The sequence below is a fragment of the Pyxicephalus adspersus genome, chromosome 6 (assembly GCF_032062135.1).
Source record: "Pyxicephalus adspersus chromosome 6, UCB_Pads_2.0, whole genome shotgun sequence".
In the NCBI taxonomy this organism is placed as follows: Eukaryota; Metazoa; Chordata; class Amphibia; order Anura; family Pyxicephalidae; genus Pyxicephalus; species Pyxicephalus adspersus.
In genome coordinates this window covers 75872092-75895751 of record NC_092863.1, presented here as the reverse complement: position 1 = coordinate 75895751, position 23660 = coordinate 75872092, and the positions used below count along the sequence as shown (strand labels likewise).

At 36.0% G+C, this 23660-nt stretch overlaps 2 protein-coding genes across 6 annotated transcripts in view; one reads left to right on the top strand and one right to left on the bottom strand.

The window, feature by feature from the left end:
* FAM151B (family with sequence similarity 151 member B) overlaps nt 1–6855 on the top strand; it is a 54756-nt gene extending 47901 nt beyond the window's left edge. For all 5 annotated transcript variants that reach the window (XM_072416219.1, XM_072416218.1, XM_072416216.1 and 2 more), the window contains one exon: nt 6023–6855. The gene's annotated coding sequence lies outside the window, so the exon portion shown is untranslated. The remainder of the gene's footprint in view (nt 1–6022) is intronic.
* Nucleotides 553–22304, bottom strand: ANKRD34B (ankyrin repeat domain 34B). Its single transcript, XM_072416213.1, has 2 exons — nt 22092–22304; nt 553–4092 (listed from the first exon to the last, which is right to left on the bottom strand). Exon 2 carries the CDS (start codon nt 4065–4067, stop codon nt 2496–2498), a length of 1572 nt encoding a protein of 523 aa, XP_072272314.1. The 5' UTR covers nt 4068–4092; nt 22092–22304; the 3' UTR covers nt 553–2495.
* Between the last annotated feature and the right edge of the window lie 1356 nt (nt 22305–23660).

Genomic DNA, 23660 nt, shown 5'->3' with positions numbered 1-23660 from the left:
TTATATATTACTAAAACATGACTGTGTTCATGGCTTACAAAATGAAAGCATTATTTCACTCATTTGTTTTTGGGTGAATTGGATCAGGGTTTTGTCCCCCGTCACATTTTTTTCAGCTATGTGCAATTTTGCTTAAAATACAATACTCATTGTATGACTGTAGCAGTTTGCGCTTGGCTGGGAGATAAACTTTATCAATGGATTCACCCATTTATCCGTAAACAGTCTACTAGAGTTTACACAGATATGCCACAAGCACACATCAGCATTTCTGTGACATCTGCCTACTGAAATCTGCAAAAAACTATATGGGAAACCATCACCATTCACCTAACCAGGTGTGGGAAAATATCCCTATTCAGGTTACATAAAGCAATAAATATTCAATTACACATTAAACCTTATCATATTCATCATTAAACTAAAAGAACATTTAGTGTGGATTTTCAGTTACTGAAATCCCAACCTTTGTACACATTCTTATTATAGTTAAAACAGTACCAATGTGTATCACACATAAATAAATAAACTTTTACATTTAAAATATGATCATAAAGATTTCTTACCATATAGCAATAAATAATTCATTTTGTGTAGCTTCTTCTTTAAAATGAGTTAACACTTCTAGGCGTTCAATAAATAATATATGAACATTTGTTCTAACTGAAAAAAAAAACATCTTCTATACCTGTACAAAGTATATAGGACAACATTTTTACAGTTCAGTTCTGCTTTATCAAATGGCCATTGGTTGATTCTTTAGAAGGATCAAATCATGGTACAGTTATCTGGCCTTACAGCTTTCCAAAAAAAATGTTCATCAGTTTCTTCCGCACTTTTACAGCGGTGTTCTTTAGTTACAATCATTATTGTAATTTTTTTAAACTGCACAGTGTTGTATTTTGCAAATTATTTACAAACCTCAAAATGGAAATGATTTCAACATCAAGTCAGAAATACCCTCATTATTAAGGGTAATAAAATTCTTCACTGACTATAACATATCTGTAAATAAGCAGCAATAGCAGAGTGCCGCAAAAACAAAAAATAGCTAATAAAAGACACCATGAGTTTTCATTGGAAGATGAAATGAAAAATTAAGCTGCAAACACTATGTATCTTATGTAGAATTAGGAAAAAGTATCAATACCTTTTTCAACCTTAACAATACTTGTAAAGCATCATTGTGTTGTTAAAGTTAACTAGAGCTGATTTAAAACTGAACACTCTTTATATATTTTGGTATTTTACGATTTCTCTGACCAGCCCAGTGCTCTTTGGTTTAAATCTCATCACAGCATAGATCCATGTTAATTGCTTCTATCACTCAGATTAATATTGACAGAGTAGTTGACCGAACTACTGAAATGCGATGGTATGCATGGCAATCATTTAACAAAATCATGCTTCACCAACTTCAGTAACAATTCATACCTTGAAATTGCCCTGGGGTTACCCGTAGAGGGTACAAATTTCTACCTTGCCAAGACCTTTTTTCCAGTGCCAATTGATAATAAAATAAAGGCACATCATATCTAAATTCATGCTCATGATCTTCTCAGGAGATATTCATATTCAAAATGTTTTTTTATTATTTTTAGTTTTATTTTCTAAATAGAATCAATCAAGCAGCTCCTATCCTATAATTTTGTAATAAAAAATCTCCTTAGTATATACAGTATATTAGTATATTGAGCCATATACATGCATATTGTTTTCCAAAATGGTTTTACAAAATGTCAAATTCCTGCAATCAATATACTGTATTTGTACACTCCCTAAATAATAATACCGCTGCCACTCATCCATGAGTATAAGCATTTTAGTTTATATTTCATCTATGCTTAAAAAGTATAAGCATTTAAATAAATAAATCAATAAATCAATGCAATCTTGTGCTTAGAAACCAAGTGTGGCCTTAAATTATAGTCTGCTTAGTGCAATCACTTGGGTGCTGTTTTTTTGGTTACTGGTATTGTTTAAAAGGATATTAAGTACACTCCTAGATTCACCATAGTATTGTTCAAAAAGCATGTTCAATGCACTAAACAAAAGGCAGGACTGATTTTTAATATTCCATAAATTCCATAGATAAACATACTGTGCTGTTTTATATTTTAACACCTCCAGATTAAGCCTGGACCAAATGGCCCAAATAGTAAGATGTCCAAAGATCTAGCTGTAGCCCCATCCATGGTTTTCCTATATTTAAATACTACAAGATGGAGTCAACTGTGACTCCATACCTTCTTCATGTTCCTCGTGCCTGCTATTACACTGACAACTGCATATGTTGGGCAGCAATTCATTTATATTGTAGAGAAAACTGATTACTGCTAACTAGCAAGCATTTTACTGCTTGAATAATTTATCCAGCATAAGCTGAACGGATCTGTTTTCTTTACAGAAAAGGTCTGAAGCATTGTGTGCAGCAGGTGCTATCTGGAGAGAAAGCTTGTAAAACACTTTTGAGACGAGTGCTTCAAAATCCGGCCTTAGCCAAGAATCTCTTCAAAGTTAACAAGTTGTTTAATCTGTTCTGTGTGCATTGAATGCCTCCTTAGTAGCATTTTTTTGCTTTTTGACTCTTTTGGAAAGAGAGGAGCTGAGGGCATGAGCAGTTTTGTGCCTGGGTAAGTAACACTGGTTACTTTGCTGTGACCACTAATGTCCGGAATAGGAGGGTGGGGATTAACATTCAACGGTGGAAGAAAGCCAGGTCTGGTTTGACTAATGTGATCTAGAAGTAAAGCTCCAGATCCACGCCTTTCAAGAATTGCATGGTTCCTTCTACTTAAGGGTGTAACAGACACACTTTCAAGAGATTCCCTTGAACTAGACAATAGAGAAGGTGGAGAAAACATCTTCTTTTTCTCCAGAAGGGTTTTGCTGTCCTCTGTTGCCACTGGGCCATGGCACCTAGTGAGCTGGGAATCTGAACTGTAATGATTGGCTCCTAAATTTCTTCTTTGAACTATGCTTTTCAAGCTTGATACTGATATTGTATTTACAGAGTCAGGGTCTTGGTCTACTGGGATTTCTGATTTGTTTGGTGTATTTTCTGTGTACAGTGATTGTGAATGAATTTCATCATATGAAAGTTTTCTCGGACCAGACGCATCAAATGTTTTTAAAAGATGAGTAGGATCCTTTACATCTATGCTCTGATGTCGAGTAAAGTAACGCTTGGAATACACCAAGCCATTCATTTTAAGAGAAAGTTCCTCTTCAGGGGAGATATCTTGAAGCTCCTCCTGCAGAGAAGATACTTTATGTTGATGTAGAAGAGATGGTGGGATTTTTAACCAGGGCTCAGAATGTAACCTCTGTAGAAGTGGTAACTTAGCTCCAATATGCATCATATGGGGCTTCCTTGTTGGAGAACCGGGCTCGGAGGAACCTTTGAATTCAATAGATTTATCAGCCTCTTTAAAGTTAAACAGTTCCTTTTCTGCTTCAAAAGCACTTGAAATTGGTGTTGGAGAGGTTTTAAGCTCAATTTCCGATGGTGATGTACATGGAGTAGGAGAACTGTGGTCGTCAATCCCTGGGGAGGGTGGAACATTTAAATACTGTCTTGTTTTCTGTCTTCCTGATGGGGATTTATCAGTAGTAATAATAATAACTTCTTTACCTTTAGCCTTGCAAGCATTAAGCAGAATTCTCAGTGTCTCTTTGTCCTCAGAGTTAACTGCATATACCAAGGCAGAGAAACCAGTGTGGTCTTGAAGACTGGGGTCAGCTCCACTTTCTAGCAGAAGGGAAACAACCTCAGAACCTGCATTCTCCAAACAAGCATGCATTAGTGCTGTTTTTCCAAACTTATCTTGAATGTTTGGATCTGCATTATTTTCCAGAAGATATTTAATCATTTTAACTTTGCTTACACTTTGATGGTCCACATGCTTAGTTTTGCAAGCAATCATTAGTGGGGTTTCTCCACGATCATTGCTCTCATTAATATAAGCACCTCCTTCTAAAAGAAGTCTTGTGAGGCGCAGTCTGCTCTGATATACAGCTTTAATAAGAGAGTTGCCTTCTGTTGTCACATCCAGACTTTCATCCATTGTTAGCAGATCTTCACTCTCACAACTGTGGAAAAAAAAATTGTTAAGACGTTACCATAGGCCTTATAAATATAACATATATTTATATATCCTGTGTTTATAAATTTAGCCTTATGAGTTTTCTGGCTTTAAACAACATATCTAACCAATTCCAATTTAATCTGCAAGAAACCTAATATTGTGGAATATCATTTCCATCACCCAAAGGACAGTGCAGTGCAGAGATTTTTTATTGTGTAAAACAAAAATGCCCAGGATATACCTGTATGACTATAACATACAGAAGTGATTGAAAAGCATACATGAAATGTATGCCTATACCATGACAAATTAGGACTGGTGCCCAGCCATTCTCAATGCTGTTTTCAAAGCGTGCCATCTGAATCTGCTACCAAAAATAAATATTGTTTTCTACATAACTCTATGAAATCTGTGCTGCCAGAATGTTTTAATAAGCCAAACATAGTCTTGCAAATACCAAGACACCTGCAGTAAAAGAAGATTTAAACAACATTTGTTCATCTCACGAATTCAAGTTTTTTTTGTAAGTGTGTCAGATGACAAGGAAGGAATTCTAATTTATAGAAAAAAATGGAAATTCAAATCCAGAGCAGAATAGGCACTTTTATAACCTTATATTTATAAAACAGAATGAGCTGGTGATCAGACGTCTACAATTGTGGAACAGTGGTATTATAATACCTTTAAAGTGGAAATGCAACTGATCAGGATTATTTTTAGTGGTAGTATTAGTATGTAGCCCATTGACCATTGCAGCTGCTTTTTTCTAAGGTAGAGATCAATAGCAAAATGAATGGTTATTGTTAGCTATAGTATAAGCCACTTAAAGGGAATATCGGTCATTGGGTTTACAAAATTGTAGTCAAGCTGATTAAAAATGGCGATTGCCATTAAAGAATGCATACATCGTAAAATTGTAGGTCTTGGTCTTTTTAGGTGATTCTAGACAAGTCCTTTTCCAATTACTGGATATTTATAGAATGCTTTAAACTACATATAGGGTAAGCTTTACAAGCTTTGCAAGTTAATTGCATTCATTAGTAATGCCGAGAACATTCATTATCATTAGCTCAGGCTAACAGGTTCACACAGATTGCTTTAGTAAGCAGTTTCTCTATTGATTTCCATTTGTACTAACAGGAAGATATATATAGCACATTCTGAAGTTTGTATGAATTTATTTTATATCCTGTGAATGTTTTTTTATAGTAATAAGTACTTAAATAGCATCACAAAAATAGAAATAATTATATTAATTATTTACTACTAGTAGTATACTATACTACTGGGAAAAGCACCTGCTACTTGTGTGCAGAATGAGGGTCATCAATTATAAAGCAATAAATTGGAGAAGAAAAATACAGTGTAGTATAGGAAAATTGTAAAGTAAAACACTCTATCATATAAAAAAACCCAAAGCAATGAATAATAACAGCTGTAAACAATAAATATATTTAATAACAGAAGCTTAAAAAAGGAGATTGTACACAGCTCATCCACACCATTCCATTTAGTACTAATGTCCTATGTGCCACAATATAAAATGTACTGAGTTATAAATCCAGAGTGCTGAAAGCAAAAAACAAAGTTATATTCTTTCTGTATTTCACTAACCCCCCATTTTAGGGAGGTGAACAAAAGTAGACATATTTGATGTGTGATGCCATGTGTATTCACCTCTGGCAAGTTCATGGCACAGCTTCTGCATTTGGTTGCCCTGATCCTGAATGTTTGCTCCCACTATGGTATCCTTATATCCCTATCCATGTAATGGCATCTTCTGTGTTTTTCTTTGCACCCTAGTCCTAACTTTGTCATGTGTTTTGTCTCAGCTGCTGCTTTTCTGTCTGTGCCATCCATCTGGAGATACTCTATGCCTCATTTACAGTGTTCCTGTCCCTGTACAATAATTTTGTATTTGTCTAACACTGCAGGATCGCAGTTAACACAAGCCCTTGGCGGATTCTTGCTTAGTTCTTCATTCAATACAAGAAGAGCAACAATAAGTACTGATCAGTACCTGCAGATCATCCAAAAAGAGACTGCAAAAGTTCACCTGAATTCCATCCCCTCCTCCTTGACCCATAGCTGGATATCATATTGACCACCCACTGTGTATTCACCGAGAAGGAAAGAAAACACAATGAACTGAGGAATAAGCACAAGATTGTGCGGCTTCATTGTCCCGCCAGCAAATTATGTTCTTTACTAAGCTAGGCTAATATTGCAATGAATACCAAGGACCAGGCTGTGCTATTAGACGAGGTGTCTGGATTAACATTGCCTGCCTAAACTGTCTTTTTACGCTCATCCTGAAAACATTACAGTTTTATTTGTCATAGTCACTTACAGGAATGTTGTCATTCACTTCTCTACTGTAGATTTTTCTTTTGAAAATAAATTCTTCTACAAGATTCTGCAAGAGACATCACAGACATGAGAGAACACACTGGCCACACAGCTCGCCTCTGCTATTTCTATCTCACATCAAACACATTTTATCAGCAGGAGATGCTATTATAAGCACAGAGCCCAGTAAAGGTCTTTTTCCCCTTACGCTTCTCTGTGAATTCATTTTTCAATAGCGCTCTGACATAGAAGAAAAAGGCTTCATTAACATTTAACCTATTCTTGTTACATTCTAAATTCAGATTTTACATTTGTTAAAAAATACTTTAACTCCCATTGAATCCATTGTGCTGGAATTACCAAATGGATTTCTATTTGCTAATAAAGGACAACTCCTTTCCTAATTAAATCACAATAACATTTACCTGGCCTTCTTGATGTTTAGATTTTTTTTTTTTTAGAATTTTATTTGGGGTTTTATATTTTTTGTACCCTGCAACAGTTAACTACAATCAACATTGTTAATTCCTTGCATGATAGCAAATTCCTTTTATTACAGGATGGGGATGTAGTGGAACTAAACTTAACGTAGAAAAAATAGTGATCGGACAGGCGATTGTCTAAATGTTTTGTTTAAAATTCAATAAGCTGGAAATGTGCAGCTCAGTGTACAGTCTCAGGTATCCCAGCTTACCCCTGCCTGCCAGGAATAAATGATCTCCCTGTGCATGTGCAGGTGTTAAATTATCCTGGCTTGGCCAATCAAGATGGCTGAAGATCTGGAACTTGGAAGAAGAAAAGTTGAAGATGTGAGGGCGAGGACAGATGAATGTAATTAAAAAAGTTATGATCAGACTGGTAAATTTTTTATTACAGAAGAGATATTGCCTGTCCCATTTGCAATAAACAACCTGCCAGCTAGCCATTTTTACTAGTTAGGTTTAGTTCTGCCTTATCTGGATTCACATGGGTGCAGAAAACTGAATGTGTAGAAGATGCAGCAAGACAATGCTAACTTTTTGGAGTATTTTTCTTCATTCAGTCATTTTCAAAGCTGACAGTTTAGATCTTTTGTTTGTTGCGGTTTTATTGTACAGAGGCATTTTTGTGGTGCCTGTCATTTCTTTGTTGTCCATGTGATGGAAGTTTATCTATACTGACCCTTTTGGGCATTCTTCATTACCACCACATAACTTTGTCCAAACAAATCTTCACTGCAAATTGAGATCACCCACAAAGTTTCAGTATAGTTTAGGTATTCCCTTGGTCTAATCTCTGCACTTACATGCAATGTATGTATGATTTGTTTTTGACCCAAGTTAGAACTATGGCCTCACATTTAAAAACAAATGCATGTTTAATTATAAGTAAAGTCTCTGCAGAGTCCTATAAATATTATGGATGCAGGTTCCTGTGATTAAAAGCTACTATGCCGCACTGCTCCTGTATTCAGTGCAGAGTTGTCACACTCATGTAGGCTGAGTCTGCTTGCACTACAGTGCGATGAGAAGATATTGCAGAGTGCAATGCTGTCAACATTGTCACTTACTATCCAGAAACCTGAAGCCTGTCAATCAGCACCTGGCCAACCCTAGTTCTACCCACTGCATGCTGAAATGACAGCCACAATTGTACTACTAGAACCCTTCCACTAGGAGCTGCAATGTCTGGAATGGGGAGCATGTAAAGCCTAAATAAGGAAAATTTGTCTCAGACAGCGAAGGTAAAGAAAGTTTTTTTTTTGCATCACAAGCCTGTAATACATAATCCTTTAGTTGCTTACTTAAAGAACGTCACAAAAGCAATATGGTTTTAACATATTTTAACTTTCCCTAGGGATTTTTTCTTATGTCAATCTATGTATATAGATCTATTGATGCATGCTGTATATCCCTTAATCATGACCTCAAAAATCAAAACTCGGCAGAAAAAGTGTTTTTTTCCCAATGATTATATATTTGGTTTCTGTAGATTCTATACCAACCAAGGATATAATTTCCTTTTCTTGGCTGACAGCAGTAAAACCAGGCCAGGTCTTTTTTTGCTGTAGTCCAAATTGTTTAGTGATACCCATTTTCACACAATCCTCTCTACATGTACTGACTCCAAAGACAGCTCCATAGCATTTCTCATGGTAGTTGTCCTGGTGGTAGAAACGCCTAATATTTGTTGAAAAAGCCACGTTTATTTTTAATTCGAAGCCTGAAAAGAAAGGATTAGGGCTGTTGCTGCAAAGATGTCATCAGTGCATTGAAGTCCAGGGTGAATATGTGAAATGGGTAATCCAGGAGTTACAAGAACCAATACCACTTAATTCAAGTAAACCCAAACTATTTCAATACGACCCTCACATATGTAGAAACCATAAACCTTCCCCATAATACCATACTATTAATGAATCTGTCTACTTTTCTGCATCTCACATCAACACAAGAAAGTTATTTGATACATAATGAATATTTCAAAAGTGGTTCATTTATCAAGAGTAAAGCTTAAAAGAGAAGCGGTTCTATGAATTAATTTGTAAGGGGCGCAGCACACACTTTGTACTGAAATCCTCAATCTGCTGGTGCTCTGATTTCTGTCCCAAATGTCATTTCGAAGTCAATGGTAAATTTAGATGTGAATGTTAATAATTCATGGATAATTCATACTTTTGGAGGTTACCATAGGAAATAGTACCAAAGTATGATTTTCCTAAAAGCCTAAAATATGCACATATTTATGTGGATAAACATTAAAGCACAACTAAAATTCCACTTTTAAAATTCCCCACCAGGGGAGTATATTTAAAAAATGTTGATCAGACAGGAAGGTTATTTTATTGCAAAATTGACAACCCTTTTGCAATAAAAGGACTTGCCTCATCCCAATTTTTATGTCTACAGTTTCGGCTTTAAAAACTATAATTTCTATTAGAAACCACTGTTGCAGCTCCTGATTCTAAATATGCACTTCTTACCAGGCATCCACCAGCTATAACTAAAGATTGGATCAAACTGTTACTACAAGTTTTTACTGCTGCAAACAAATATAGTGACTAAACATTACAGAAAACTAATACAGAATAACCCAGGCTATGGGTTACATATATAGAAGGAAAATAGAAGTCATTAATAGTTTCTTGAGTTTTACCAAATCATTTCAGGCCTTGGTAGAAAAGCTTTTACCCCTTAACGAAATTGTAACTTTTTATAAATTAAAACTTGGTCTTTGAATTTTATGAATCTTTTGAACTTCTATAAATATTTCACAGTTGGTAACATAGCAGTTGCATTGTCAGCTCTTGCTATAAGTTTGATCTTGGTGACCATTGTGCTTCTATATTGACCTACAATTAGAGTAAACATGTCAAGCTGTAAGATGGCTATAAAGATTTTGGGAATTTGGTCGTTTATATAAAGATACCGCCATCTCAGCATGTCACATTTCTTTGACAATGAAGATGGCCATAATTATGCTTGTAATGAGTTCAGTTCAACACCAATTGGTAAAAAGAAAATCATTCTATATTATTCTAAAACAACACACTGCTAGTTTGCTTGTATGAGACATTTCATACTTCTGTGTAATTTACCGTAATAGAGTGACACTTCATGAGATCTTGGCTTGGGTACAAGACACGGTTGCTAATTTAAAAGATGATTCCACAAGCCTTATATTTTATACAGTAGGTGAATATTCCTTCCTAACAGATGTTAAGGATGGATGAGTCAGTCATTTCCATGTGAAGACTGAATGGATAGCAGCAGCAATATAAAGGCCTCACAGAGATAAACACCATAACTGAAGCAGCACAATTATATGACTGAAGTGAGGAATGGCAAAGACTCCTTTTGTAATTAGTGATAATATAATTCAATACAAATAGATTGCATTCTAGAAAACACAACCACACAATTAAATTTAGGACCTGAACAATTTTGTTTCCAAATGTTAGCAAAGAAATCATTGATTTCACTGCCCATCGTGCATAGACCAAAAACTATGCCAAAAAGGGTTTAACCTACATACTTTATATATTTACTTACGTACATATTGCAAATAATGAGGAAAGGGTACACATATTGACAGTAATCAAATAATTACAGTATATACTTGAATATAAACCAATCCAAAATTTCAATCACGTGATCAATTTATCTTTTTTTTCCCTTTTGAAATTATTTAATACATTTTTAAATTATAAAATATTTTGTAATTATGAGCTGATTGATTATGATGGTCCATGTACTCCTAAATTATCCTTTGTATGTTTTTGTTGGCCAGTAAGGTGTATAAGAAGCTCTTGCTGTCTGATAAATTATTAGTTTGTTACACATTTTGCATCAGGACACAGAGCCATCTAGTATGTGACCTGAATATAAACCAAGGTTCCTTTTTTAATGGCATTTTCAGGTAAAAAAAAAGTCTCCATTTATACTTGAGTATATAAGGTACAAAAATATATAGACAAATTTACTGAATATGAATGTGTTATAGCCAAAAATACCAGTTTGCAAACCAAATGTATAAAATAACGAAGGATACAGCACCAATAAATAAATGTGCATAAAAAATGCTATTGCATCACGTGCAACTGTGCTGTGAAAAAAACATGGATCTTTTACATTGCAAAAAGGTATTACAAAAGTCCTACGTACAGAAAACATAACAGAGTATAGCAGACTAAAAATGCTGAATAGCTGAGATCTAAGATACTTCAGATAATTTGTTAAGGATGTACTGTTGATTCTATGCATTATCTTCAATAATGCAACCTTTAAAATGTTAGTTCTCTTTTTATAAGTGTACAATATTGATTTGCTGGTTCAAGAGGTGTTATAACTACTGTCCATTGCCACTTCTCTAGCCAAGAACACTCTTACATAAAAATATTGCTTGGAAATTCTTTGCTACATATAGATTATTTGCTCTACACTGGAAAGACTGATTTCAGATATATGTCAAGCTTTTAAACTTTTCTTGCAAGGCATAATGGCACCCACAACCTTCTTTCTGAAGGCTTTGGAGTTAGAGCTGTTTTGATCTTGTCTGTAGCGGACCCTAGATTTCTGTGGTTTAAATGGAAGTGGTTGCACCAGCATAATAATCGTTGGCACCTCATCTGGGACACCTGATTCGGATTTGGATTTGATGGATTTGTGGTAATTGTAAGGGTGTTCTACTTTCTTTTGAGAATGAATGCACCATGTTAATTTTATGTGTCCTTTTAAGTAAATCATTTTTATCTATAATCATTGTATAAATGCAGATTTATTGTTTTCTTGTGTATATATATATATATGCTTGGCAGGTGTGATTTTAGTTTCCAACAGGTGAATGGAAGGTCACGTTTAATATAAAATATAGTTTTGTATTTTCTTGCTGATGGAGGTTCCAGCTCCCAGGGTTTCTTTTTGCTTAATGACTCAAGCATAAAAATACACAATTAGGCAAGTCACAGCACTAACCCGTGTCCCTTTCTTCACTGGAATGACTGCCAAATGAAGAGACAGGGACAAATCTAAAGGGCATTCCAAAGGAAATGTTTTGCTTCTCTTTAAAAACCCCTAGTGCTCTAGGAATCCTATTCTTTGTGCACTCCTTTTATAAAATTTGTAAAATAAAGTTTATATAAATAGTAAAGTAGATGTAAGACATCAGTTTAAAATGTCACATAAAAAAATATTGTCAGAATTATTCCACATTTATCACAGATTCCTTTAAATACCCTGGTACCCTAGAAAGTTATGATAAATGTTTGATTTTAAAGTTACAATACACATATACTATAGGGGGTTTTCCAAAATATTAAAATGTGGAAACGCCAATGACAGATAAACTAAATACCAAAGACATTATTTTATGAAACGCTGCCTAATTGGTACATTTAGCATTAGTAGACAAATTTTCCATCTGCACTGTAAGTCTACAGAAAGTAGCTTCATCTGCCTTTTGGGTTATTTGCCTAACAGCAAGTATGTGTCTGTTCGTTCATTAGGCATTAATTAATCTGTTTACTAAAATCTCTAAAATATCTGAAAGGAAACAAAAACTTCCAAATGTTTGGCTTATGGGCCTTTTAAATAAAAGCATTAAATGATTTGCTTTATAGCACGCGTCCTAAATTTTAAAGCTGAACTGTACCTAGGCCAGTGTCACAATATTTTACTTTTAGATGCTCATATATGTTGGAAATTGTCTTACTATTATTCTATTCGAATTTTTTGGGCACCAAGGAGCGGGTTTTTACCAAAATATTCATACCACAATTTGTATCAGTTAAAAATCTCAATTTATTTATTCCAACATTTTTTTAAATCCACAATCACATACAAAAAAGGGGAGGGGGGATAAAAACAAAATTCCAACTGACTTATTGTTTACAATCATATTTATCCATAAGGAGTTAACAATAGTATCAAATGGTAACAAAATAATTTGTTATTGAATTTTCTAGAGGTGTATACCATATTACTTATTTATTGTCCTAATCCCAGACACCCCTGTCTTTGTATATTTTATAATGCAAAGTGGTCCATCTGCGGCTCAACTGTGGTCTCAACCACTTTCATTCAAATGAAAAGAAGCAGTTGAGAACATTTTTTTGCAAGCAACTGATCATGGCATGGCTGACAAGTTGCTTTTGATCTTGAGGTTGCTAAAGGAAGGTTCACACTGCAGCTGTGTGCAAATGCAGATACCTGTGGTGCACTTTTCTGCTTCTAGGTGCACAGTAACACTTTGCTGTGGGTTAGGTAGGGCCAACCATGTGTTTTTTTTTTCTGTGGGGTGTAAACGGGACCAAAAAGATATCCTACCACTTTCTGATCTAAAAGAGAAACTGTAACAAAGAAACAAAAATCTGATTTTACTCATTCTTTATTATATAGAAATTTTAAAAAATAAAGTTTTGATATACTTGAACCCAGAAGTACACTCCCACATTTTTTAAAGTGCTAATTTTCAAGAACAAATTGGATAACAATGAAACGGTCTATGCAGAGTTTGAGCTTTGCAAACAGATGGACAGTAAAGGTTACCACAGGCCACACCAGGTCTTTTCAAAAGTGAAAACCAGTTTTAAAGATATGATGCCAGTTGTTCATGTAAGGAAAACAATTTTTATATTTATTATTGTATAATTATAATATATATAATAATAATAATAATAGTGGTAAAAGATCCTTTCCAACGACAAAGGACTGAAAGATGCATGAACGAGCACTGTGCATACATATATGGAAAAGGGAGGGGAAAATGATGGAGCGGCACCCCTCTGTGCTCTCTCCCCTTCACTTTCATATCGATTGTTCTGCGTTCGTCGTACGTGGATCAGCCAGGAGAGGTGTCGAAAGGACGGACAATGAGCACTGTACACACACCAGATTCTCATCCGATATCAGCCCCGATCTGATTATCGGCCGAGAATCATCTGATGTGCGTAGGCCCTTTGCAGGGAGACTGTGTTAATCCTTTAATTCACTGGAGTGTAATATAATTATCAAACGAAACTTTATGCAAAAAGATAGAAACATTGTGGTAACAGAAATGATCTTGTAATTTATACTCATGTACAAACCCATGTTTGTACATGAGTATAGATTGTGCTTTCAGGATCATCCTTACTGTTTCCTGTGTCTGTGCCCCCCCTTCCTGTTTGGATGAGACAATGAACTTAATTCCTCGTCCAATAAACAGGCTGCAGAAAGAGTCACTTAATAGGAAGCTGCAGAAATGAACCAAAAAATAATGCCAGTGCAATATGGCAGAAGTGTGTTAATCACATTACTGGCTGGTCAAAATAACAAGTAAAACTAATAAAATACTGTATATTTATTTCAGCTTTATTGGACTGAAAGCCCAGAGCTCTGCTTTAAGCACGACATATAAACAGTAAAGCCACTGCATTCATGCTGGAAACAAAAAAAGACTTTATGAACACAAATATTGCTCTTATTATCTTCTGTACTTTCTAGTATCTTAGCACTGATCAGAGGAGCCTTCTTAGAATTCTCAGGAACTCATTAAAACTCTCCGAATAGCATTTGAAAGGAGCAAAAATGAATTCCCTGTTGTGACGACAAAATATATTTTGGATGAAGACAGAAATCGCTTCTGATAAAGGACAATGAAGGGAAGTAAATTCATGATCCATTGTTCTTCATAAGGAACGATTCAGAAACATTCTTGTATCTGCTCTACCCAAATCCGACTCATTTGTATTCCACAGGTGCAGAAGGATTCTCAGCTTAGACTCCCATGTGGATTTGTAAATTAGGTAACAGAAAATAAGGCCACAAATCAAAGCTCAGTGTGTTTTATCATTTCTTCTCAGTACTGATGGATCTCTCATACTTCAGCTTCAACGCAAAGACATACAACATCTGGACAAGACAGATTCACCCAGGACACACATATACACATGAACGTCTATGCTATAATAAAATGTGACAACAGCATGAGTAAAATAAGCTATTTGATGAACTGACCCCTATGTTTTGATGTTGGAGTGTACTGGAGTGTCTTATAAGCATTTTTGTTATTTGCAAAATAATGTAAAACAATTTAGATTTCAGCACATGTAACCCCAGATATAAATAGTATGGTAAAAACTCTGCCATTTGCAATGCTGACACATTTTATTCAATAGGTCACATTCTGGGCAAAAGTTTGGATCACCATGGGGCAAGGTTGGAAATTATTTAGGTTTTTTTTATTGCCTGTGACCCCACAGAGGGGTACTATGGCAGGATAGCATGGACAGTGAAAAGTTTCAGAACTTCTTTTCAGGACTATCCAACTATAATGGTTATGGGGAAGGGCTTTGCTTCCAGATATCAGACCTGTGCCTCTGATGACTGGTGATGTGATAACTAATTGGGGAAGGGAATCATGAAAAGAATTCAAAGATCAATGAAATCTAGAAATTCAACTTCTCAGGTACACCTTCTTCCTGAGCAGACCCTTAGATGAACAGCACTGACATCACAAAAACTCACTCCAAACTTACTAAAAATAGTGGTCATCAACGTCAGTGGTGGACAGGATAATCACGCTGAAGATATGCAACACAACAGTGTCTGATTCTAGGCACAAGGTAGATGTTTTTCGGGTTACTGTTTAGCCACTAAAAACTATTCCATATATTTTGCATACAATAGCAAAACTTCACTTTTCAAATACAGGTCCACTTTACCTGCAGCAAAGCATGAATGTAAGTGTCTGGCTTTGCTGACTAATATTGAAGTTTAGGGGATGGGGCCAATGTCTTGACCTAGCATATCATAGCAACCTAACTGGGGACTCGGCACAACTAGAGTACAGGCCTTATCAACTCAGAGTATAGTTTATTCTTCTCTTCTACAGTGACTAACCCTTGAAAATAAATCAGACATTAGAGAACTGAAAAGCATTTATGGCCTTCATACAGTAGCCTTTTGATCCACCAATATTTGCTTCTACCACAAAAATCCTAGATCTGCTTCTTAGCCATTTCTTGGCCACAATCTCGCACAGTGATTTTCCACTAGGGTTCCTCCAGGGGTTGCTAGAGGTTCCTTGAGCAATAAGATAATTGTGCCAATAGGGTCAGTACCACTGACACAAATTAATTTTTTGGCTATCTGTAAGGGTAACATTCTTCCCACTGGCCAGGTGTATAAGGCATTCTTCCCATGACCAACGTAGCAATGTTCTGCGATCTGTGGATATTGATATAATTGTCTGTGGTTCCCTAAAACCGAACAGTTATTTCAAGGGTTCCAACCAAATTAAAAAGCTTGAGAAAGGCTGATCTGGCCCATGATCATCCTCCTTGGCTTCATGTGTGAAAAATATGGTTGGCCAAAACTCTTCCAACTAGAGAACCCCCCATACATAACCACATGATTATTAAGCTGGGACACACAGCTCTGGAATCTAAAAAGGAATTTGGGAGAAGTTGTCTTACATAACATTACCCAAAGTTGAGAATTAAATTGCTTCATACATTTTTCTGTTAGTGCCATATTTTTGTGGGAGATGTTTCTTTGGAAGCCTACCTGGCTCCTAGTGCTGACACGGTCTGAATGTTGCTTTTTACAACACAACTGAATAACTACTTTTTTCATAGTAACTTGTCTCCGGATTTCATCTCTGTTTCTACTTAAAAGACACACTTTATATTTTGAACATCATCACATTTGTGAAAAGTATAAAGTTTTGTGTGGCGTTACCATGGTTGTCAGTTTATGAGTGTATCTATGTAGAAGATCCAAATGAGGGAGGAGAAGCATAATTATTACATTTTCAAAAACAGAAAGCTTTCATGAGGAGGTACAATGTGTTTTCATTTCTCATTTTTGAAAATGTTATCACATTTACACGAACTTAAGCCATTCAAAGCTCAAGTGGGGACTGAAGGGTGGGTTTAAAAAAGAAACACAGATAACTTATATTAGGCAACCAAAACTTTTACCATAGCTAGATACAAAATGCATTTGTGACCATCATCAGCTTGAGTTTTTCTAAAGTTTCTGGAGTCCTGTATGAAGCCAAAAATATGGTTTTGGGTTACCTATTAAACACAGGTCCTTAAAGGTGATCATAATAATCTAATTTGGAATGGATTAAGAGCATCAAGCACACAAATATATAAGAGCAATCTAATTTGTTTCAAAATATGTGTTCTTGCTTTGAAAATTGTTTGTCTATGCAATCAGACTGTGAAGATGCTGCTGGTGGTTTTTACTATTTCTGACCAAACACTACAGTATGGCAGAATGACTGAAATGTCAGCTTCCTCCTAATAAGAAAACTACATGTCCTATAATTACTTACATTTTGTATTATGTATATTTATACTTGTAGTCTCAGCTTTCTACAGCACAATGTGGTGGCTACACAAAAAGACATTCTGAATGCAGCATGAATTGTAGCCAAAGTTAATACGGATATGCAATTTTCTTTAAACGATAGAACATGTTTTGGGAGCGCAAGATTTTAGAACGGGAGGAAAACATCCATATCTAAGACATAAAATATGATTTTTTTTTGCTTTTGACTTTGGCAACACTGGCAAAATAGATGTAACATTTTTGTGAAGATGGTTTGGAATTTTTTTATCACCTTTAGTAAATCTTGTAAGCATTTTCTCCTCCAGACTGCACTTTTCGCCCATATAAATGCAGAGATTATGGAATAGATTATATAGAGCAGCAACAATAGTGTATATGGAGGAGACAGGATCTGAGAAGTAGATTAAGCTTTTTCTAAGTCCCTGTTCACAAATTAACTCAAATGGTGACTGGTGTAGCTCATTGTTTTCATGGTGAGTTGCTAATGGAACCACAACTGAGCATTCTCAAACGAACAAGCTGCCTTCAGAGCTTGTAGGCCTAACACATAGACTATTTGGGTGTTTATTCATTATGGGTAAATTAATAGTTGCCATATGTTGAAGTCATGCAGGGTATGAATGGGTTTGGTGTTACCAATCAATGATATCAGAAAAATGTTTTCCATATGGAGAGATGAAGTCTCATATAGTACTACCAAACATTAAGAGTAAAGTGTGTAAAGTAAATAACATCCCAATTAAACAAAAGAGATTGATTAATCCATAGTAGAAAATGTTTGAAATGTTCTGTTGACAGTCATGTATAAATTGAAACATATCTTTCTGGAGATGTTCAATGCATATTTTGACCAGTGAGGTCCACAACAAATACGATGGATTTGGCAGTAAGTTAAACAGTAAGTCAATGCAAAAAAAACAAACATGTTTTGTAGATCTTTAAGTACATGAACATTTCCCTACAAGCTCTGAAGCACCCTATTTGTTTGGACTGCAAACACCACATTTTTGTTGAGTGTGGTCAACCCTGCTCAGCTTTCTCTTGTCAAACTCCTCAGAACCACGTATAGTCAGGGGTCCTCCCGTACAACTGGGGAGGCTTTAGTGGGAATCCAGTCCTCAGCGTATATTTGGCAGGGTAACCTGAGGTTGTGTCATACGTTACAAAGTACTATTCACAAACAACAAAAAAAGTATATTTCAGGTCATTGAATATGAACTACTCAAGGTTATTTTGTATGAATGACATCAAAGACCCTAATGAAATGGTGATAATGACAAGAGACAGCCATGCCTTGTGCCATAGGTATTGAAGAAATTTTTACCAGGGTTTGAAGGGTTTTTATCACTGTTTCTTGTACTGGAGTAAAACAACCTATATAAATAAAACACGCGTCCCTAAAAACTATAACTTCCATTTGAAGGAACAATTTACATCAAAGGTGAGTATATTAGTCCCCACTCCTGATCTCTCCTTTCTAAAATGCTAGCTGCTCATTTGTAATGCTGATCCAAGATTTGTAATGCTTTTAGAACAGGTATACTTTTTTTTTTTTTTTTTTTTAGTTGTTTTAAACTAGTTACTAAAATATGGAATGTAGAGCCCGTCAGCATTTCTATAGAAGTTCAAAAATGGTAAGATAGATAGATAGATAGATAGATAGATAGATAGATAGATAGATAGATAGATAGATAGATAGATAGATCTGCATTTGTAACCCTTTTTAATGAGTTATCCAGTTCTGAATGATTTTTCCGTGTCTATGGAATTCAAGCAATTACAGCAGAATATGAAGCATCATTCTGTAACATCCAGGCAGAATAAAATATTCCCTGGAGCCTTCATCATAGGTATGTAGGAGTTGGTGATCAGTGATCTGGGCGTTCGCTGACCTTTCCTTGTGTGCTTCCTACATCTAAAAGAAAAGACTGTCACTGACAGCAAAGAAGGTGGTGGGGTCACCATTTAAGCTAGATAATAATGCGTGGTTACAATTCTCATCACAATAGGCTCAACTCACAACGCCTTAACACAGGAATAAAAATATTGTTATGTCATGTGACTAATCCAAACATGGATTCCAATCCCAGCATGTTAGATTTGTGAATTGAGCCTGCAGTCATTCAACAATATAATACAATAAGTTACTCTTCTCACACAAGTGAGCTGGGTTCCTGAGATGAAATACTAACCTTACTTCTAATTATAACTACTAATTATTGCAAAGTGCAGTAACCTGCCACAGCCCACCAACATCCAGCTTTCATTGTTCAGACTTGTTTTTTGCAGTGTTTCAATAGGTAAACCTACTTGGCTTGTAACCTGAACATCCACATATAATTAGAAAATCAATATAAAGTAGTGCTTCACGTTGTTATTATACATTAGAAAATAAATTGAAGATTAAATCAAAACAAGCGAATGCAAAGGTAAATGAAAATAAGATAAAGGTTTCTATGGTAACAGCATATTTTATTCTACATACAATACTTCTAGGAATTAAAGGGTGTTAACTAAATGTGGGCTTCCCTCTGGCAAATGGTCCGAAAAGCGGATATCCAAATTTCGGTAAGGGCTGGAAAAATAAACTAACAATGAGTTTGCAACATCTCTAGGTCGGCACTTTTCATGGTTTCACTCCAACCATGGCCATAAAAAAGGAACCTCACGTGCTGCATTGGATTTTTCTAATTAAGTTTATATTATGAAGAATTGCAGCAAGAGGAAATTACCAAAATGGAAAGTAACTGTGTGGGAAGCTGCCATCAATGGAGTACCCTGGAGATATAAGAAGCCAGCCCAGGACTTTTCCTGTAGACTGATGTCTCTACAACCATTGCCGAACATCTCACAGAACACCTATGCTGTAGTGTTATATGTTTGGCCGGTTCATGAACTGTTTCACTGCATTTTTATGAAATAACAATGATTACATGATAACAAAATTCTACATCACAACAATAGTAACCATAGGAATGTAAAGCTCCAATATTCTTTTTATCACTCCCTCAGGCAGTATCCAAAATGACATAATTTTAATATAAGACAATAAATGATATCCCTGCAAATTTTAATCTGACTTTCTGTATTTATTATTTTACTTTTCAGCCACTAGAAAAAAATATTTAGCATTGTCCTGATCTCATCCATTTAAAGGGTACCTGTCATTTATTGTTATTTACAGGTCGAACTATAATACTATATTTTAGACTTGTGATAATATTGCAAAAGGAAGTAACCTAATATCTCTCCCATTTCTGGAGCTGCTGACCTAGCTCTGCTTGCTAAGATTCTTCAGCATTGGGTGCCGTATGCCTGGTCACCTACTGCATGCTGTGGTTCAATCCGCTAGTGTCTACATCACTACAGGACATAGTAATGACGTAGGAGGTAGGCAGATGGAACCACAAAGCATGCATTGCTCAATGCAGAAGACATTTTATCCGTGTTAGCTTTGCAACAAAATGAAGATTAATGGCATGGGCAGGTGAGTGTTAATCCTTTTTTTTTTTTTTTTTACAGGCTGGGACTTTTTACCCCCAAAAACTTTTTTCTTATCTAGCATCATAATTGCTTTGAGGAAATCATAATGCAAAAGTTTTTTTTTAATTTAAAAGGTAAGTTTAAATACAACCAATACCTCACAATAGGATAACTTTAGATGGGTATATGCCAACCATGCAAGTAACAGCTCCTGGGTACCCAGTAGGCATTTTGGGGTAGGCAGTAGGCATTCTTGGCAAGCATTCGTCAAAGTTGGAGATCTATGGAAGCAGACCACCCCGTAACGATGCATGAAACATCTAACAAAAACTAAAGCACAGGTAAATGCCTGTACAGAAAATGGATTTCAATATGTTTGTTCCAGTGATAACCATGGCTAAGGGGCAGTAAGGACTGGTTCATGGCATTTGACTGCTGCGGTCCAGCTGTCAAAAAAAGCCCATCTGTGTTTTTTTGAACCAGAACTTTGGGGGAAAAAAATCTTATATATTCTTCACGTTTTATTTAAGTTTTCCCCTCTTCTTTTTAGTCTTTTTTTGGTATTGTCATGTACTCTTTCTTTAAAAATTTTCAATAAAAATTTACATTAAAAAAATGCCTATCTGCTCTGTGCCTCATAGGTATATAATGATGAACTAAATCAACTACTGGCTTTTATATCTCCTCCCTATGGACTTCAAAGAGTAATATAAGATTATTTAACCACTGCCCATTCTATCCTCTTCTATAGGTTGTGCCAGGTGGGCACAACTGGGAACTCAGAAACAGAGCTATTGCTGCCAACCCTGGAATTTACCCAACCCTAACTCTATCAGTTTTGGATGGACTATTCCTTTAAGCAGGGATATGACTCACAAAGCGTCTGTGAATTTAGTAAAGTGTCACCTGTTCAGACAATTTTACTGTGAAGCTTCGGTAATATCCAATGGCTGGACCATAAATCATTACAATAATCCCTACATATATTCAGATAAAACATTACTGAAAGCATTATATTATGGCCAGAATTATTTTATTTAGATAACAGTTTGGTTGGAGCATCAGGTCACAATTCAGTTTGCTACCTGTTACTATATATTTAGATATAGAGAGCTATTTTTATTATATATACATATTTAATTATATATATATATATATATATATATATATATATATATATATATAATGTCCTTGAAGATGTACTCATCCAGCCAATGTATATAAATTATTATATATATAATTATATAAATCTCAAACATACAATACATATAATAAACAACAAGGTAAAAGTTTCCTGTGTAACTCTGCAGATCCCCCCAGCAAAGTAGTAAGGATTGGGGAAGCATCTCACCTGGATTGAGGTGTCAAGCAGCTGACATGAGCACCGAGTAGATGTCAGTCCCTGCAGGTCAGACTGTTGGGGAAGAGATGCAGGAGTGAGTGCAGGAACAGGCTGGAGGAGCAGTGCTGGGGTCACTGGCAGGGATTGCACTCTTGCATTGCAGTGGTGAGTCTCGCAGTCTCCTGTATCTGCAGCCCAGCACCGCCTCCGCTTCCACCTCCGCCTCTGCAAGCCTGAACATAGGAACCTGCTGCAGCAAGTGGTGAGGCTGGTACAGGCTGCCAGGGAAATCTCCTCTCCTCCTCCTCCTCCTCCTGGGGATGCAACAGGGATCTGGGGGCGGCACAGGCAGACGGGGGACGGTGACTTAGACTCTCGCCCCCATTCCTGACACAACTGCAGTGATGGCAGCTCATTGACCGCTGATCACCGGGGGGGACACCATCCTACTCAGTCATCAGGAGACTTGGATGGGTTTAGTAATTAGTTTTCAGTATAAGCTAATAATAAAGATTGCCTAAGGGGTCCAAGGGATTTAGGGGCCCTTATAGTAGTGAAGTGACCCCCTTACTGTTGTTGCATGGACACAAGGCAAGGGTAGGAGACGTTCTTCATAATGCCATAACTGCTCTTTTGAGGTTGATAAGGTACTGAGGAACTCCTACTATATTCAATTATTGAAAAATGATATTTGCATTGGGTAGGGAGAATTCTCCTCCATTGATTAGTAGGACAACTAGTCTGACAGCTAAGAAGGTTCTTGGTTTATTGCAGTTGGTTCTGCCAAGTGGTATTGGTCCTGGTAATATGCAGGTACAATTCTATGGGAGGTCAATCAGCCACAGTTCAAGGAACCACTGGAAACCCCAGGGTGAATGCTAGAGTTCCATAGGAACCTGGTTGAGTATGGCTGGAATATGGAGTAACATTCCTTTACACATAGAGCCTGTTTTTGGTAACCTTTGGTGACCCCCTTTTTCCTAATCATATTCGCAATATGAATGAATAGGTACAAAGTTCAGAGCAGGGTTCTAGGCTCCAGCATGCCCTGACACCCAGACATATATATATATATATATATATATATATATATATATATATATATATATATATAATTCAACTAGCACAAAAAGAATCTATTTCATATAATATATTATGACCACTATATTATCAGTATGGTGGTCATAGACATTGATGACCATCATCGAGTCTGGCCAACTTCATGTTCATGTATATGGAGACCCAGTCAGCCAATTGATTGCTAGTAATAGGTAATCAAACAATTAAGATCAGATCCAATGACATACCAAGTCACATTCTAGTATTTACACTGCTTGCATTTCAAATACATGCAGTAATATAGGTTTTTATATCTTAGAAGCTAAACGCAAGCCTAATCTTCATACTTGCAGTTGTCCAGCTTTTCTCCTGTACATAACTTGTTTACCCAGATTTGATTTCACTGCACACTGTCAACTTCTCACAACATGCTTTGGAAACTGCAGCAATTCATAGCCTACCTTGTGTCTTGGCTGAAAAATACCCAGCATCACTTTTCTCCCTAGTAGTTGTTTTTAC